The sequence below is a fragment of the Antennarius striatus genome, chromosome 19, assembly GCF_040054535.1.
Source record: "Antennarius striatus isolate MH-2024 chromosome 19, ASM4005453v1, whole genome shotgun sequence".
NCBI classification, from domain to species: Eukaryota; Metazoa; Chordata; class Actinopteri; order Lophiiformes; family Antennariidae; genus Antennarius; species Antennarius striatus.
Window position 1 is genome coordinate 4656891 of NC_090794.1, and position 20381 is coordinate 4677271.

General features: G+C 40.3%; 1 protein-coding gene across 2 annotated transcripts in view; it reads right to left on the reverse strand.

Annotated features, from left to right (window-relative positions):
* Positions 1 to 20381, reverse strand: part of fam184ab (family with sequence similarity 184 member Ab) — an 83868-nt gene that overhangs the window by 33409 nt on the left and 30078 nt on the right. For both annotated transcript variants that reach the window (XM_068343401.1, XM_068343400.1), the window contains exons 2-9: positions 18280 to 18399; positions 17646 to 17804; positions 16359 to 16598; positions 16037 to 16120; positions 15351 to 15602; positions 11559 to 11694; positions 10962 to 11143; positions 7079 to 7264 (exon numbers count right to left, since the gene is read on the reverse strand). In XM_068343401.1, coding sequence (XP_068199502.1) covers positions 7079 to 7264; positions 10962 to 11143; positions 11559 to 11694; positions 15351 to 15602; positions 16037 to 16120; positions 16359 to 16598; positions 17646 to 17804; positions 18280 to 18399 — 1359 coding nt within the window. The remainder of the gene's footprint in view (positions 1 to 7078; positions 7265 to 10961; positions 11144 to 11558; positions 11695 to 15350; positions 15603 to 16036; positions 16121 to 16358; positions 16599 to 17645; positions 17805 to 18279; positions 18400 to 20381) is intronic.

The following is a 20381-nucleotide window of genomic DNA, read 5'->3' on the forward strand; positions in this document are numbered from 1 at the left end:
GTGAAATGCAGTTTTGCACACTAGTCAAATTATAGACTTTTGACAGTATCAAAATGGAGTGATGAAACGATAATGCATGCATTTCCTTCCATTAACCTGAACTTGGGAGAAAATCTGCATCAATGCAATCCTCTAAAAAACAAAAAATGAGCAGGAACTAACCTTCCTTCCTCACTTGTCAAACAAAAATGCGGGCAGAGCAACGGCTCATATCTCAAAGAACTCGCATGTCGAGCGGCTCGTATCTCAAGTTCCTACTTTATTCACCTGAACGCACCACCTCCCATCGAACCACACAGAGGCTCCCCTTAAAAAATATTCCATGTTTAATAATGACATCAGGATCAGGATTCAGGAAAACAATTTAAAACACTATTTTGGGGGGATAATTCTAAACAAGTCTGTGTTGTTTTAATTGTTGAGTTAATTGTTTGTGAATGATGACATCCCAGCCCCTCATTCTATAGAATGCTAATCCTAAAGAGGCCTGAATCGCTTTGCTGCATGGGGAGGTGATGATGGCTGATGATGGCTGATATGTGAGAAAACAAAAACTGGCTTCTATTTTGGTGGAGTTATTTTCTAATCCATCTCATGAATGCAAGTAAAATGTTGACCCATCTCTTAGTTTGCTTTCTGACAGTCACTGACTTAGTTGGTTTGTTGTTTGGTGTTGGGTAAAAGTTTTTCTGCACTGACTAAAATATTAGCCGTCACTCAGAGATTGAGAACTCAGATGCAGACAGAAGCTAGGAGGCGAGGAGCAGCAGTGAAATGATTAAACAAGCAGATTTTACAAACAGAGTTCATTGGAGGGACGGGTTTGTTGAACAGAAAATCCAGTTCCAGAAAACACCAAGGAAACAGATTAAACAAGAAGTGGCAAAGAGAGTAGTGTTGGAGCAGGGGAAGAAGAGATGCAGAACAAATAAGGTAAAATATAGGGGAAATGGCAGGAAGTATGAAGCAAAATTTCAAAATAAAAGAGAAAAAACAAAAACATAGAAAACGTAGACCATGACACATACTGTCATTGTTAATATTTGATCCATTGATATGTTATTATGTATATACTTCCTGTCTTAATCGTAGAGTTTGAATTTTAAAAAAAAAGGCCATTAAAGGTACATAAGGTTCTCCATTAGCAATGTAAAGTACAGAGATGCTGTAGTACCACAAATGTACTGTTACAGAAAAATAAAACATTGCCATACACCATATCAGAGACCTGTATTATTCATTAAATAGAAAAAAGGATCCTCCCATTTGAAGTATTCTTTTTGTAAAAAAAACAACATTCCTGCTAAATGAGGTGACTTTCATCAGTCTGACGATAATCAGCGAGTTTCTGACCGGTCGTTTTTAGTAGAAACGGAGAAAAGAGTCTAAGAAGACATCAGGATTTATATCATACCTCGCTGCTCGATATGCAGGAGCTGAGACTGAGGTACTACAGATCTAGCCATTTACATTCTAAACCTCCTCAAAGACAACTCATTATAATTTGAAGTGATGAAAGTAGAGGCGAGGAAAGAAAAGGTGATCAACTAAATGTGATGAAACTTGAATCAGACAAAAGGATCACATCACGATGGATGGAGGGATGAAGAGGCTTCCTGTGTGCCTTCTGATTTAGAATAAAATGCCTGAAACTGAATCAGCAGTGAATAGAGAGGCAGAGAAAAAACAGGGAAATCACTACACATACCAGAACGTAGTGGGAGGCAATATGAGGCGGTGGAAATCACGCAGGAGCAGAGGAATGGAAGTCTGCTTATGGAAATCATGTGTAATGTCCACGGAAATGCATTCCACACATCTCTTGATGCGGATGTCGGCTCTGATCGGCTCCGATGTGGAATATCATTTAAAACACATCTTCATTATGCAACTTTGATGCAAGAGAATATTTGATCACTCGCTTTCACACGGCTGTGTGTGACTGCAATAAAGGACTTCTTGAAGATTAAACATCACCATCACACGGCTATTTCAGGCCGGTGGAGCTGCACGCCTCGGCTGCAATCAAATTAATGGTAGGGCTGTTGTTTGGAACCGTCAGACATCAGGCTCATTAAACATGTTCCAGTGCCCAGTTTGAGTTCCTAAGGGGGGGATTTTACTCTCTCTTTCAGAATTTGGTTATTTTTGGGTGGTTATTTCCGCAGCATGAACAGGAGGGAACAGGTACATGATTTGTGAGGAGCAGCAATCAGAATGGAGGCGCTTGTTTTGTTGGAAGCTCAAAGAGAGGGAGGGACGAGGAATTTAACTGTTAGGCAGTCCCCCGTCAATTTACTGTAACAGAGGAAAATGAAGTTTGAGGCTCTAAAGTTGAGGAACTTCCTCTCTTTGAATTAAATTGAAGATTTTATATTATTTTCAAAAACTACCACTTTAAATGACTTCTTCTTTTTCCTCACTTTGTACTAACATGAATAGAGCCGAAGCTCTGTCACAGTCTGCCACTAGCGTGACGGAGCAAAATGGGAAAATAAAAAAAAGGGCTGAAGAAACTCAAATGTGCCTGAAAATAAAGTAAATTGATCAACAAATACAACAAACAAAGTTAGGGATGAATGAGTCATTAAACGATTCATATTTTCATGTGAATATATGCAGTGATAATCCAGCGCACGGATATTTTTAAGAACTATGTAAGAACAAATTAATATAGCATTTGCAGCAGGACAAGATGTAGTTGTTTACTCATTGATTATTGCTGTCTATACAGTCTCCATAAATTCTTCTCATACAGCTATTCTGAATAGACGGAGGATTTAATTAAATGGAACACAAATCAAATCAGACTGTCTATCCATTCATCAACCCAACTATCTATCTACAGTCTGATGTTATAAAACATAAAACAATAATAAATATGAAGCGAAGACATTATTGAAAAGGCATCTTGCCAACTGCAAATATGATTCAGCATTCCTTATAATGCAAATGGGGGGTTCGGTTCGAAACCGTCTGCGCTTTAAACACAATGATTTGTATCTCTAGGTTGGAATATCAAACATTGAAAGGACACAAATGATGTAAATCGGGTGTTTACTTTTAAAAATGTTCGAAAAAATGTTAAGATCACATGGATATTGATCACATGAGAACCTAAATTTCACAAAAATACAAATTTGTGTTCTCCCTTAAGTACCAAAAAAGGTCCTGGGGTATATACTGTATATAAATATGGGGTTTTCATACAAGCAGCTCCAGCTAAGAGGTGGATTCTGAGCAAACTAAGAACCGGGCCAGGTTGACTGCGCTCTGGGCTAAGTGAGAAAAAGTGAAATATTGATGCTGCAACCCTTAGACATACACACACACACTCACACACACATACACACATGCACGCGTGTGTGGGTTTACAAGGATTTCCCTCAGATAAAACACATCCATTCCTTTCACATCACCTTCTTGGTCCTAATCTTTCTTCTTCTTTCCTCCTGACACTAACAGGTTGTGCAGTAAATCCAGCAGACCGCAGCGTTCTGAATAGAAATCAAAGGCTTCTGCCATCACTTCAGTGTCAAAGCTCCACTTTTCGGACCCAAGCAAAAAAAAAAAAAAAAAAAAAAAGTCAAGTCAAGGTTCTCATTTAAAGTGACAGATATTTTAAATATGTGAAGATAAAGAAAGATGAAGCAGAAAAAATTCACCCCCTGATATCTTGATGCGTAATACCTGGAGAGCATCTTTTTACTGTGCATCGCCACACTTTATCAGACATGCTGGCAGTGCGTTAATCTCTTTAGATGGACGCAGCGGTACACTGCAGCAGTTTGAAGCTTTTGGATGTAAACAGGAGAAACAGCATCTCTAGCTTTCTCTAAAAATAGCACATTTTAGTGTGAGTGCACTCCCATAACCTGCGTTAATCATCAGGCAGACTACGAGGAGCATCCAAACAGGGCTCCCGTCAGCTCTCCTCAAATCATTTTCAATCAGAATGTTTTTGTTTGTCTCTCTAGCAGCATCCCATCCCTCCTCCACGGCACTGACGTTCCGCCTTGCTGAGGTTTTGGAGGTAATGCATCCTTCATGACACGTAGATGTGATAAATGTGAATTTGCTCCCACATCTGCAGGCTGAGTTTGTCATCCTCTTACTCATGGTATAAACCGTTTTTGGATCTGTCTCAGTGTATAGATGACCTAAAACATCCATACATTATGTTACGCCTGCATGCAAAGTTTATTTAGTTATTCATATTACAGGGAGTGATTGCTGTCGTTTGAGAAAGCAGATACGTCAGGCATAGCAAAACAAAAAATACTCATGATTGTTTTCTGTTCCCATAGTGATCTTCTGCCTCATCCGGTGTGATGAAAATTCTTCTAGGTTTTACTGGCTTCCAGTAACGAAAGTGAATGTTCTTTGGACTAAAGAGAACAAACCCATGTGTGAAAAAGCTTGCGGGTATTGGATATTGCCATATTTTTTGTTTTTTTTTTGCTGCAAAGGTAAAGATAGAGCAGATAAACCAGGGAGGCAAACAGCAGTAAATAATGGCTGAACCATATTAGTTCCACATGATGTCCAGTTTTAATGCTCATTGATCCTTTCAATCAAACAACTTCTTAAAAATGTGAACTGATACCATTGGTTTCTCCTCAAGGTTAAATAAAACAGCCTTCCACCTCAAACAGATGAACTCTCTATTTCCCTTCACTCCTTATTTTCATTCATAGACATAAAAGAGACATCAGTTTTCTATAGTTGAGTAACAGCATAGCAGGTGTCCTTATAACCATATACCAGCAGCGAGAAGCGTTTATTTATGCATTCATGCAGCTTCTTCATTCTTAAAGCAGCAGTTTAACTGACATAATGTTTTGCTGCATTAAAGCGAATCTAAGTCTTAATGTTTTTTTTTAAGGAGAGAAAGAAGAAATATTCCCCAGTTTCTTCGCACGTCAACTTTTGTAGTCAAGAGAAAACATTGTCTGTGAGGCTGTAAACAGAAAGAGAAAGAAACCTGCGGTGTATTAGTAATCACATGAGGGCATCTTCAGTATGTCGACGTGAAATTAATTCAGTCTGTTTTTATTCATATGGAGACGGAGGAGCGTCTGCAACAACAATAAGACCTTGGTGAGGCACTAAAAGTTTTACAACCCTCAAGGCAAACAGAGCCGGTAGCTTATTTCCAGCTCCTGGAGCAGATGGTACAGTCAGCGAACCGTGGGTAGACAGTTTGGGGGTTAGGGAGGCAAGCGACCAGCTGACAGATGAAATCCCTCGACCAGCTTACAGCGTCTGTGGGGACGTAAACGAGGACGGCTGCATGTCCCCCTCCCCCCAAAAAAAGGCTTCACGAGCAGCGGTGCAGGAGGATAATTATCTATTTGTCTGTCTGTCTACTCTATCTATCTATCTATCTATCTATCTATCTATCTATCTATCTATCTATCTATCTATCTATCTATCTATCTATCTATCTATCTATCTATCTATCTATCTATCTATCTATCTATCTATCTATCTATCTATCTATCTATCTATCTATCTATCCATCTATCTATCTATCTATCTCTTATCACCTATCTATAATTATTCTTATATCTCAGCCCATCTCTCTCTCTACTTCTCTTTCTTTACCTTCCTCTATCCATCTTTTCCTCCACCCTTTTCCTCTGTCTAGATCTCTTTACCTACCCCCGTCGACCCAGCCTTCTATTTCTTTCTCTATCATCTCTGCTCGTCTCTCTCTACTTCACATCTCTTATCTCCTCTCTACACTATATTGCAAAAAGTATTTTCTCATTGTCCTTCACACGCATATGATCATCCCATCTGTAAACTTTAACCCTCTGCAGGTTCAGCAGCTTCAACTACTGTCGGAAGGTTTAGGGGTGTGTTTATGGGATTTTTTGTCTATTCTTGCAGAAAGGCACTTGTGAACTCACACACTGATGTTGGATGAGTAGGCCTGGCACTCAGTCTCTGCTCTAATTCAGAGGTGTTCTATTGGGCTGAGGTCAGGACAATGTGTAGGCCAGTCAAGTTCATCCACACCACAATGTCATCCATGTCTTTATGGACCTTGCTTTGTGTACTAGTGCAAAGTCATGTTGGAAAGGGAAGAGGCCAACTCCAAACTTCCCACAATGTTGGGAGCATGGAACTGTCCAAAATGTCTTGGTATGCTGAAGCATTCAGAGTTACTCACACTGGAACTCAGGGGCAGAGCCCAGCTCCTGGAAAACAACCCCACACCATAATCCCCCCTCCACCTTCACACTTCACACTTGGCACGTTGCAGTCCGACAAGTATCGTTCTCCTGGAAACGACCAAACCCAGACTCAGCCATGGAAACCCATTCCTTGAAGCTCTCAACACGCTGTTCTTGGGCTAATCTGAAGGCCACATGAAGTTCGGAGGTCTGTAGTGATTGACTCTGAAGAAACAATGGACTAACCCTAACCTTTTCACACTATCTACCTCAGCATCCGCTGACCCTACTCCGTCAGTTTACGTGGTCTGACACTTCGTGGCAGAGTTGCTGTCGTTTCCACACGCTTCCACTTTCTTGTAATCCTATAACAGTTCCTTGCTGGAGTTCACTGAGCTCCTGAGAGCGACCCATTCATTCACAAATGGTTGTAGAAGCAGTCTGCATGTCTAGGTGCTTAATTTTACACACTTGTGGCCAAGGAAATGATTGGAACACCTGATTCTGATTATATGGATGGGTGAGCAAATACCTTTGACAGTATAGCGTATCTTTCACTCGATCCATCATCAGTTGGTTATTGCAAACTAAACACAGGTAGAAGTAAATATCAAGCTTAATTTTGAAGATTCCCCAGAAACCTGACTCCAAATAAAAGCGAATGCTGAACGAATGCTTGCTGGATGAATGAATGAATGACAAAATCCTAAAATATTTTGTGTTCTACGTGTCAAAAACAACAACAACAACAACAAAAGCACCTTTACTGAAGTAAAGATGAAACATTATTGATATTTCTGATGCAGAATAATCCAAAAAAAAAAGCACAGGTGTCAGCGTATAGATAAATCTACGTCTGGAATCTGTATAGAGGAGCATGCGTCGTGCGTACTCACAGCCAGCAGACGGTTCTTGTCTTTCTCGGCGTTGTTCAGAGCATTTTCCAGGGTCACTCTGTGTTTCTTGGCGAGTTCTTCCAGAGCTCGGGTCTGGCTCTCCTTCATCTGGCTGGCCTCCTCTTCGGATCGCGCCCGCATGTTGCTCACATGTTTCTCGTGGGATGTCTTCTCCTCACGCAGGGTCTGCAGAAATAACACAAAAACACGTCCGATGAATAAACACGGACACGCAGAGATTAATCCTCCTCAAAGGTGAGTGCTATAATAGAAACAGAGAGCTTGGATTGACATTCACACCATATGCTGTATTTTTCCGCCGTACTGTCACTGTTTACTAAGTGACAGCCAAGAAATCAATGCTGCATCATGTCCATCTGTGGCTGAAATCGTCTGTGTGGACTGCTGTCTGTCTTTCATGTTTAATTAATATTCCTAAAACATAATAAGCCACCAAGCCGAAGGGGTTTTTATAGCATTGAGTTATAGTTACGATACAATATAAACCCTATCACCGTCATGACTCAGTTGGGATGATAACTTGCTGATGAAATCTGGCGTTTTCACACGTTTTCTTTATCACTAGGAGTGGCAGCGCAGTAAATTTGATCTTTATCTTAAACTGACCTTTTGCCTGAGCTTTGACTCTCTTAGCAACTGTCGCTAAATCTGTTAAAATGACAGTCGCAGCAATATTTACTTAACTTCTAAACACTGGGGTCTGATTTCAAAATTAAAGAAACCTTAGCGAACAGCTCATCTGCACTTTTAGTGAGATCAGCTTTGTAACTAGATTAGAGAGAGTTCTCTTGCAAGCAATTATCCCATGCTGAGTAGTGGAAACCACCATCCCTGAAAGTGTTGTCAGTGTGTTTTGATGAAGAAATGGATAAGACTGCTCACCTACTTTCACTGAAATTACTTTCAGATATAATGAGGCTATCCTCTGTTTATCTAATGGCAAAAGAAAGTGGTTCTATTTCATTATAACTGACTTTAACCTTCACACACACACACACACACACACACACACACACACACACACACACACACACACACACACACACACACACACACACACACACACACACACACACACACACACACACACACACACACACAGATATAGTCCTTAAACCCCAAATTAATATCACAGCAGGCTTGACACAACTAATGACATTTGCATGATTAGTTCTTTTTGATTGGTTGGTCTGTGGATCGGTGACATGAGTGGCAGCTGAATCTGAAGGGATCTGTCTCATCGAGTTCAAACTGCAGGGATAATAGAGACAGTGGTGATATATAGGGATAGAGATGGATATGAGCCAAAAGATGAAGCTTAGAGGGCATAGAGAAATGAAAATGAAGTCAAACTGATTTAAATTTCAACTGAGCTCCAAACAGTATATTTTGGGATAGACAGGCTGGCAGGCAAGCAGGGAGTAATGTCCTCAATACAAAGTGGCAGTACAGTCGATTTGTCATTGAAACTATGATACACAACAAAAGTCACATGAAAATGAAATGAATTCCAATAAAAAAACAACAACAACAAATCAAACAAAAATCTGTCGCCCATGTATTATTGGGTTTACTCAGAGAAGCAGCTGCGTCTTCATCGCATGGATTTAGCACAAGTTTAATTTGCAAAACTTTGTTGGAAAAAAAAGCCCCATGGGAACATTACCAACATATTCATTATTTAAATTGTCATCCGGCACAGAAAAAAAAAACCCTAAATTAAGCCAAGACACTCAGTGGGAATTTTCTGTGAAAGTGTGAACCCAAATGATCCAACTTTAATGAGATCAGATATACAAGCAGCTGTGGACACTGTATTTGTCTATTTCTCTCTTATACAAAGAACTTCAGATATTCCAAGCATAAAAATGATGAATTACTAGTGCATAAAGATGCAACTCTTCGCTTTCAGACTGTAAAGGAAAATAATTGCACTCAATAAATGCAAGTATTACTTTGTCCTAGGTGGGATGATGACAGAGGGATGACATAGTGCAGACTTGGAAGGAGGGCTTTAACCAAACAACCGTCATATTTCAGTTTGATCTGTCAGTGGAAAGCCTGGCTATCATCAGGGATGAAAGTGTTGTAACACAAGCTGAACGGCTTTATTTGAGCCGGTCCGTTCAAATAGATCATATTACATGAAACATCGCTACTAAAAGCGTATGTTTAAGTGGGTCTATGGTGAATCTGTAAAAACATTCCATTATACATTACTAAAGTCAACAAGATGCTGCAGATTTTTTGCTAATCAGAAAATTTTACAGTCCAAGATAAGCTGTACAAGAACACCATGATCCATCAATGCCGATAACCTTGAAGAATGAAAAGAACTACTGCAGCCTTTCCACAAAAAATTTAAGCATCTTCTAAGAACAACCATTTGGCAGATCAGAGAATTAAAAAAAACCCCATCAGGGATGTAATCCTACTGGTCTGCGTTTTGGAATTTGACCTCCTATGGAGCAACACTGCTGTGACATCATGTGTCCAAAGAACATTTCTACAGCTCTCCATGACAGGGTGTGAAAAAAATCCCAGGTGGTTTAAAACACATTGGGACAAGAAAAGAAAAAAAAAAACAGAAGGGAAAGATAGTGACATTAAAAGAAAAGGGAAATGACAGCTAAGCCTCCATTTATTGCAACAACCTTTTAACAACAATTAAATCAGACCAACCCAAATGTTCTCTCTTACCTCGTTTGCTAATTTTGCTAATTTTCAAACACATTTGATCCAAAAATATCACCTCAAAGCAGCTGGAACACATTCTGCTACAAGACGGATCCCTTTCACACCTATATACTGTAACCAGATTAGCTTTATAAATTTAACATTGTTTTCTTTACAAGCCCCACAACAGTACATTCAGCAACACCAACAACGGATTACTGCAATTAATCCGTTTACTGAGGGAAGGTGCTGCTGCTGTAACCGAAAGGCACCGTAAAGTTTATGTGGTGCAGGATCCTTCATTATCCCGAGGACCACATTCAAATTCACAGCAGCCTCGCTCGGCAGGGGAACGATCCCGGTTCCCAGAGGATTACGCCGTACAAATGTCAGGGATAAACGGATGGGAAAACACACATGAAGCAGCAACACTTGACATTTACCATTGGCTACGGTTGGTCTGCTGACTACACTGTTTCTTAAATCATTTGACCTTTAAGGCTCTTGATTTTTAAAGACAGCCCCAGTCCAAGTTTGTAAATGGAGTTATTGACAGACATGAACCTTTCAGCAGTTTTATGATTTTGCTCTCTTTGGCTCATTTGTTGCATGCTAGGGACGTAATTATTCCCTAATCTGGAGAACCAATTCTGTAACAGAATGACAGGGTTACTCTGGAGGATTGACAGTCTGTCTTGCATTCTGAACAGTGATATGAACACGCCTGGCAAAAAAAAAAATCAATAATTCCTGTCACCTTTAGAAAACTGATGCAAATATCAACCAGACAACAGATTATCACGGTCCTAACAGAGTCGCAGAGAAGTCAGCGGTACAAAACGAGGAAAAATCAAAAGCAGCACCTTGTAGAATTTAAGAAAATCTGTGTTCCTTTCATTTTGGTGCTGCATAAGTGTTAGAAGCGCTTCACAGCCTGCACTAATTGTCTTCTACATTTGGTCTCTCTTTGTGGATTACTTTAGAGTTTCTGGACAATCACAAAGAGTTAGAACTCACAAAGCAGAATACAAACTTCCAAGCAGAAATCATACACACAGACACCGCGGAACCAAAACCTGAACCTCAAAACCAATGCACACATACTCACACTCACACACACACACACACACACACACACACACACACACACACACACACACACACACACTCACACACACACACACACCTTCTCCAGGGACTGGAGCTGTTGCTTCTGCCTGTCGTCCAGGGCCTGGCACTGGCTCTGCAGGGACTCCCTCTCTTCTTCCATCCTCATTACTTTGTCCTTCAGCCGGCTTCTCTCGTTGTCCAGGTCCCTGATGGCTGCTTCCTGGGTCATCTGGGTGGCCTGCAGGCTGCTGATCTGACCTGTTACAGATGGGAAGCAAAAGGCGTTAACAGAGTGACATCATCTGCATACGGTCATACCTGGAAGTCTGTTTGTGTCTGGCGTTGTGTTCAAATAAACTGCTGTCAGAAAATTCCAACCTGGATTACTGACAAAGAGATATTACGAGTTATTAAATCAGATTCTATCATGCAAAGATTCACCATCATGTTCGCGCACACAAAAACACTCCATCTGATGTGTGAAGAGCTTCATCTGCTTGTCATGAATACACAGCATCAGGCCGTTAAAGTGTTACGGGCCACGATGCATCAGACGGAGGATGTGCTTGATGATTTATGTGATGCACTTGCACGGCCCGCATAGAAATGATTGTGTGGGTGAAAATGTGGTAATTACACACAGGGACAGAGGAAGAGGTGGTGAGGGTCTTACTGGCTTTGAGCAGGATTTCAGTGGCTTGCTGCTGAACTCGGTCTCTGGCTGCCTCTAGTTCACACTCAGCCTCCTTCTGACGGATCTCCACAATTTCTGAGTTCTGGGTCACCTCATCCAGCTGCTTGGTTAAGTCCTGGGGCGAAATCAAATCAACACAGAAAACTCTGTTAACACAACACAACACACACAGAGAAGCAGCTACACTTAGCATCTGTGAGCAATATTAGAAGAGAACAAAGTTGATTAAAATCAGACCACTGTTTAAGTGGGGGCTCCCCTGAGGTTTATAGAGCTATTTGTGAGTTTCAGCTCATTGGATTAGGTCTCCGACTTGGTTTGCTCTCAGAAATCGTGTTTGGGTCTGCAGCAAGTGGATGTTTCTAGTGAAAAAGTTTAATAGCTGAAACTGAAAGGAAAGACAAGAACACGAGATGGGGGCATCTAACGGCAACAGGCACACGAAGAACATAGCACAGCACGGAGTCTCTGCATGGCCAGATGTTTCTGTCAGAAGCTGATTTATATGATAAATAAAGTAAATACTTTATTAGCTTTCACCAACTGGCCACATCACATATCATGATGACACTGACATCAGTGTCATCGAATGTTTGCTCGTATATGTGTCCCAAGACTTCCCCAAAACATCCATAGAAACAAATAACACATGGAGAACATTATTGAGAAACGCTGGTGACTCAGTTTGACTGAAATCAGTTTTTCATGGGAAAATGTTTTTTGTTTTTTTTTTGCAGTTTGAAATCTGTAGAAACTGTACAGATTTAATAAAAGTGCACGCATGTATAAAGGAACTGGCCGTGTTTATGTTTTATATACATGTTACGCAAAGAATTGCATATGTTTTAGCTGCATGAACTGAAACAGTGAGATTTTAGACGTGTTAGAGCCCCGCAGATTATTTTAAATTCAAGGAATGAAGCTCATTGGTTAAATTATAGTGGCACTGAAGATCAAGAACGTGAATGCTGACTGCTGTTTAATTAATAAGTGCTAGACTTCAGAGGGGGATTTGACATGCGCAAACACACACACACACACACACACACTCACACACACACACACACACACACACATAGAGACGAGTGAACCCACGGTACGTTAGCTATGTGAATTAGCACTCCAAGAACTTGTGAGAGGCAATTTCACATCTTTCAGCCCTATCAAATAGCCTCCCTCAAACTTAATTACCACATCTACGGCTAAGACAAAGAAACCTCAGAGTGATGATAACCACTGAGTCACACACAAATGAGATGTGAAGTGATGTGACGTGTGTGTCTCCTTGTCTATATCTATGTGAAGACCCGGTGAAGGCGTCGGTCTCAAGAGGACAGATTTCTCTTGTTTCCTTTTCTTTTCTATGTTTCACTATTTTATGACATATTCAGAAATGAGGATTGTCTGCTTGTTAAGTTAGACGTGTTTCTTCAGCATTTAAATGCATGTTTTTAAGGCTGGAGGAGTGCCATGATAAATACAGGACGTCAAATAATTTTATCTGTTTTTTTTATTCTTCTGTCTTACAACAGTCTGAGATATTTGATCACTAACTTCTGCTTTGATTATATTAATGCGCAAGAAGAAAACACACATCCTCACACATACAAAGCCTTGTTCCAGTCCTTGAAAGGAGGTGATTTATTGTTTTGTCTCAAAGAACATACCAACCTTTACCTGGGACTGCAGTATTTTGTCCGAATACAGTGACAGCAACACTTCAATGTAGCTTCAGTGGAGTATTCCACCTGGGGGACAATTTGTAATTTTTGGCATACATGTTCCTCCAGAAGCTCGTGAACAGCCAGCCATTAATTACATCTGTCTCAGTTTCTCCAAGCGATCATTTGCTTGCTTTTCTCTGGAGGTTTGTATACTAAATCATGAACTAAAGGAGGATGACAGAGAGCAACGAAGCAAAAAGCAGAAGTGTCTTAACTCCACCCGTAAGTGCTTTCGACTGGTGTTAAATATTTAATGCACGGATATATTGTACAAGTTGTCTATCGGATTGGACTTTCAAGGTTCTTGGTCTTTTTTCTTTTTGCTCCTTCTCTCATTGTTTTGGTATCTTTTGGTATCTTTTGTTATTTACATTTTCTCAAGTTAACTCTTGTATTTAATATTCCTGAAGAAACATCTTGAAAACTCAAAAGAAAGGTGTCATGAATGAACTTTATTACATTTCAGTGACTATTAACTCACAGCAGGAGCAGATTAAAGGATATGTTCATTGATCGAGGCTGTTATTAGGAGATTATTGTGATATTACCTGAGCAACAACACAATCTATCTGGTAGGTACCATAAAAAGACTTAAAAAGAACAAGATCAGGATCTAGATGAAATCTAGAGGAGCTGTCAAGTGAAGCTGGATTTAAGATCTCTGATCTTTTGTCATTTCTTTATCTGGATTACAATGAATTGCTCTGATAACTAATGAAATCATTAATTCCAGGCAGACCACTGACTGCTGACCTTGATCATATTCTTGGTGACTCTGAGGAGGGAAGAAGATTCCTGTCTTCTCTGCAATCAGTAATAATTTCACACAAACCTCAGAGAATATCTGAACAACAAGACAGACCTACTTAAGCAGTTCCCCTAGAGCACATGTCAACTTTATTCTCAGTGGTGGAGATAATCATATGAGTTTACGCTAAACATCATAAAGACCTCAGGAAACATGAATACTGTGTTCACTTCCCAAGTAGATCTACTTCTGCCCTATAAAATAATACAAACATTATGGACTGAGTCTTAGGGTGTGGGGAAATGGTAGCACACTGAATTGGCTGCTGAATTATTTTATAAAATATAACATTTCATCAAAAGAGGCAAAAATTCCTTCTAATCTCATTTTCAGGCCACAGAAAAACTCACAAACCCATTTTTATTTGTTTTGTTTCTTTGAACGTTATCATCACCAACATCTAATTCAGTGGAAAAAAAGTGAAGGTGTCCAGACGCTGGTGGTGGTGGTGGTGGTGGTGGCGATGGCTGATGACTCTGCTGAGACTGAGAGGCTAATGAAATGAATTTGTGACTAACTACTGAATTTGTGAAAATTTGAGCATTGAAAATCAGAAAATCAGACAGACAATTAAAAACCACAGCAGGAAGATGACAATGAAAGAGTGTTGATGCCCTAAAGGCACATCGGATACATTTGTTTTTTGTTCATAATATCTATTTGGAATATTCCTTACAAAAAAACAATGGTATTTGACAACAGAGCATAGCATCTTGAAAGATCTACAGGCTGAAAAAGAATAATTCAGCAAGATTCAACACTACAGCGGCTCTGGAACACAAAGCAGAACCATTAAATTATTGTATTTGCAAATTTATGCATTTTTTGATTGCTTTGGATGTATTTGTTTAATTATATTCAGTGTTCAATCTCAGAGTTCTAATAAAGAACATGTTCAGGAATAAAAATGGCTGCTGCACCACAGCTTGATGAAATGCAAAAAAATAAAATAAAATTGGTTGATTTTGATATATTTTGCTTAATAAAACTGTCAAAAGGTACTCGACTCTACTGAAGTTACGCGTCAGAGGTATGGGATGGTCAGCGATGAAAAATAGGTTATATGTGGAGTGTGGACCATAGAAAATGACCATATAAAATTAATTTGTTTATATGGAAATAATCCATTAAAATGGCCAATTTGATTTCCAGGCTGTTTTGTTCCTGTTTCCCCATCAGCTCCGTAAATCCACGCTAACTCTGAAGAGTTCAAATCAGCTGTTTGAGTTTCAGACTTACCTTGATGGTGGTCTCAGCAGTGTTGAGTGAAGAGTGAAGCTTGTAGGACTTGTCCCGGTTGTCTCGAGCGTCATCTGACACCCTGGCCAACTCGGCCCTCAGTTTTCCGAGGGTTTTCTGGAGCGCCGCCTCCTGAGTCTGGAATTCCCGACGCAGCTCGGCCTCGGTACGTTTCCAGGCCAAAAGGTTGTCGGCAGTGAGCTGCTGGGTTCTCTTCATGGCCTCCAGCTCACGCTCATAAAAGGCTTGAGCCTGAGAACAGATTGGTGCGTCAACTTCAACCCAACAAATATACCGTCGCCTGGAACTTTAAGCAAGAAGCCTGTAACGTGTAACGTGTGTTTCATTGTGCTCCTTTACTGACTGAGAATTGGAAATCATTTTGGATGGCTTGAAAAGAATTCTCATCAAAATGTAATCTCATGCTAAATTAATCAAAGTAAGCAAAAGCTGAAGCCAAAAGGACTTGGCTGTCAGTGTCCGTGGATGCTTTCTTAAATTGAAATTAATAGCTTCTAGCTACAGCACTTCAATACTGTCATTCTTGCCTTCACTGTATAGGAATAAAATAATTCCTCCATCAATATAGGAATGTTTTGACAGAAATTGACAGAAATTTGCTGAAGTTAATCATGTGACACTGAGGAATACAGATTCAGATGAATGACTGTGCTGCAGTCCTGTACCTTGCTGAGTTTGGCCTCGTACTCCTCCACCAGTCTCTTCTTGTCCTGTTTGAGCTCCTCCACGCGCTCCGTCAGAGAATCCACCTGCAACGTGTTCAAAGTGGACACGAGGATGTCAACGGTGCAGCGTTGGGCGACAGATGTACACGAAAAACTGTGTGTGGACTTTGGTTTGGTTAAATTCAGAATAAATACAGGTTTGGTTATTGGCTCGTACGAGAATAGTTAATAACAGAAAGTCACTGTTGTCCCATTTTCTCGCTGCTGTGGTTTACTTTGTTCAATGAGCTGCTCTACTTTCCCAGTAGTTGTTGTGTGTTACCTCAGCTTTATGGAGCTGTCCCAGTTTCTCCTGGTCTTTACTGTAGTTTGCGTTCTGACTCTGGTGGCTGCGGAGGAGCTCCTGGATCTCCTGTCTGTGCTGGGCCTTCAGCTCCTCCAGAGCCGCCCTCTTTTCCTGCTCAAACTGGTTCTGAGCCTGGCCGAACGTACGCAGCTTCTCCTCAAAGGACCGTCGCATCTCCTCCACCTCCCTCGACATGGACACAACGCGCTGCGTGTGCTGCCAAGGAATACAGGGATGAAAAAAAAACCACAAGCCGACAAGAGGACTGATATCTGGGTTTGTAGGCTTCTCACACCAATGGGTAAATGTTTTAAAAGGCCCAAAACTAGTGACGCCCCAGCTTGAGCTCTCTGATCTAAAATAAGACTAAAAACAAGCAGAAGCCCACATATAATAATAATAACAATAAAACCGTCACATAGATACATATTGATCCAGATATTCAACACAACTGACTCAAAGGTCTCATGAAGGAGGCGAAGCAGGTGGCAAACATCTCTTCCAGATTACAACATCACAGCTTCCATTTAATTCAGCTGCACCGCCTGAAACAAGCATTTCATTTACCCCAGCAGCAGATAATTACACAATCAGTGACTCGCACTAACATCTAAATGAAATTTGTACCTGAACACAAGCTGTGCAGCACGGAGCTCCCGAACCATCTCTGAAATAAGACACTGGTGGAATTTTCCCATTGAGGAATTAAGTTATTAGTGCATGAGAATAATCAAGTCAGAGGCAGTCAGAGTGATTAATGGCTAAAGGTGTTCAGTGTTCTCTTTCTCTCATCAAGGCCATAGGTTGTTGCTTCAATCCAGATGCTGTCATGTGACAGCACAGATACAAAGACGCCTCCGGCTATCATTTATTCCTTCCAATAAAGTCACCAAAAGTAAGATTTGCAGTCATATTTTTCCATCCCCTTGCTTCTACCTCAACAGAAAGCAGCACATCCTTTCCCAGCTGTATGCAAATCTAAATATTAATGTCATACACGCACATATCAACTCATGGATTCGTAGGCGAGACCAGAAACATATTTCACTTATGTTTTAGTCACTAGATATTGAGCATTTATCTTGACATTATTTTTAATTTCTCTTCAATCACTTGAGCGGTAGTTGGAATGCAATGTGAATTGTTTGAAAGCAGCAGTAACACACACACACACACACACACACACACACACACACACACACACACACACACACACACACACACACACACACACGCGCGCGTGCGCGCACACACACTGCCTACCTGAGCCTCTGTGCAGAGCTGCATGTCCTCCACCCTCTGACGGTAGCTCTCGAACTCGGCCAGGGCCTGTCTCTTCATCCTCTCATGGAGCTCCATGGACTCCTCTAAGGACTGGATCCGCCTCTTCAGGTCCATCTCATCACTGATCTTACTCTTGTACTGGTGCAAGCATCAAATAAAAGTCAAAAGTTTCCCTAAAATTCAACCAACATTAAATTACCAGCAAAGAGCGTGGATTAAAAGTAAAAATTATCTGAAACTAAGAATTAAATTTTCCCTGACAAGAGTAAATAAACAGAATGGATTCTGTCTTTGATTAAAAGTGCATTCAAAATTAAAATTTTCATTTCATGGTTTGGCTGACTGGCCTTCATTTAGCTACTTATGAAATGAAAAATATTATCAAATGAAATAAAAGTTGGAAATTAGATGAATCCATCAACAGTAACCTTCCCTCCATTCAGACTTTGTGGAAACAAAACAATGGATTTACAAAGAGGATCAAATCAATGTGACCCTCCTTTACTCATTAATGTTGCATGTTTTGATCAGTCTTATTTTAATGGGTTAATGAATCCAACTTTTATTTTATTTTCACTAAATTATATTATTGACCTCTGACGTCTGAATTAACCTGTAATATCTTCTCTCGTGTCTCAGAGAGGATCTGCTGCACCTCCTCCTCGTGGGCCTCTTTCAGAGTAGCGATGGCTGCTTCATGTTCGTCGTTTTTTGTGTTCAGTGCATATATGACCTGTACAAAGATGAAAACATTGTCTTGTAAGACATTAACAATCAGGCAGAGGGCCAACCTTCAAGCTAAGACTGTTATGTTGCATATATTTCGTTAAAGTGGATACCAGAGAAGACAGGAAGATTAACTATAAAGGCATGTGGGGTTAATAAAGAAGCTCTATATTTCCTCATGCAGCATTAATAATACATGTCTTCATTTAGAACACTGTTCAGTAGTTGGTACTGCAATTAAAGCAGGAATACGATTTAAAATATACAATACAAAAAAAATATTTCTGAAGCTGTTTAATGAGCGGCAACAAGATATGATTCCAGTTCCATTTTTAAAAACAAACCAGCGCTTTTCCAATATTTAGGCAGACTGGAAAAACATTTGTCACACTTGACATAAATTACTCATTACAGCCTTTCTTTTAATCTGCTTAGAGATCAAATGAAACAAAGACATAACGCAAGCAGGGAAATTGCTGCCTGGATCTATAGCATCACAAATAAGCACAGACGTATAGGTAGTATAGGTAGTGTATAGCTGCAAACAGTGTACAGCGCACTGTACAGTACACCTCTGTGTTTGGAGTATTAGCTCAGAAGCATCAGTGGTGCCCAAATTGGTTTTTGCTGGAGCTAAAAATAACAGCAGCAAACTGTTGTGCATGAGATTGACCTTTAAATCCATCCCAAAAATACATGCAGCCATCCAGAGAGCCGTAATTTGACAGCGCCGTGATCCCCTGCTCAAGTCAGAGAGAGAGAGAATGAAAGAAAGAGATGGCTTTGCATTTCCAGACGAAAAAACACAAGACCATCCTGAGCTTTCCCCCTCTGCCGTGAGAAACAAAGCTCTGCGCTGCCTGTCTGAAAAACCCAGTCAATAATTCAGCACACTGCACGGTGGGATGGTGCTAAACAGCCTTTGTTTACCGCAGACCAAAGTCCATCAACAAATTTAGAGAAAAGAAATAGCAGAGCAAAGATGAGAGGAAAAAACGAAGGGCAAAAGCTCCCCTTGAAACAGTCATCCACTTTTTATGACTTGATGACTGATGAAAGGATTTAGTTTGACGCACGCAGACACACAGACACACACACACACACACACACACACGCACGCACACACACACACACACACACACACACACATACACACACTGATAAACCCTGGTCAACACACCCAATTCCAATATTAACTGATGCTTATCTTGTGCATTATCTGCATGTTATCTTTCAAAATCGACCACGTTCATTAAATTAACGTCTAACTAAAACACACAGATGTGTGTTTTTAAAGAAATTTGCTGATTTCCTGCAGCATTTTCCAAAAGAAAGTTGACCTCTGGAAACACTTATGCATGAAACTATTATACTTCATAAATATGACAATGTCTGCAATAAAATGAGCGGCAATCCATTCCAATGCTATTGAGATATTTTACCTTTAACAGAAAATGCCAGCCACAAAGTTCTCTTACAGAAAAGGTCAGAGAACCACTGAAGTCATCATTATTCAGCCTCTGGGCGAATATCAATAAATTTCACCCAGTGTGTGTTTTTTTTTTTTCTTCCCTCATCAAATCAAGCACAATCAATTTATTTATTAACCACCAGCTAAATAGATCTCTCGTGTCATCTCCCTTTCTAAAAACCTCAATACGGCCTGACACGTGCAGGACTGGAGACGTACTGCAGGGAGCCAATTAATCTGAGAAGATTCGGTTTGTTCCAAAATAAAACATCTCATCTTCCTCCACACCTCTAAATTATTTAGTCACTTTCTGTCTTGTCAGCTCTGGGAGTGAATGGAGCAGACGTAAAAGTTAGAGGAGCTAAAAAAATCTCCGAGTCACTTCTTAACGTGAAACACATTAGTGGTGGAATCGGATGACAAACAGAACAACAAATTAACACAGAAATGCATGAGAGACTTTAAGCATCCTCTTTTAAATGGAGTGCCAACGTTAAAACTGAAAACTGAAGAAGAAT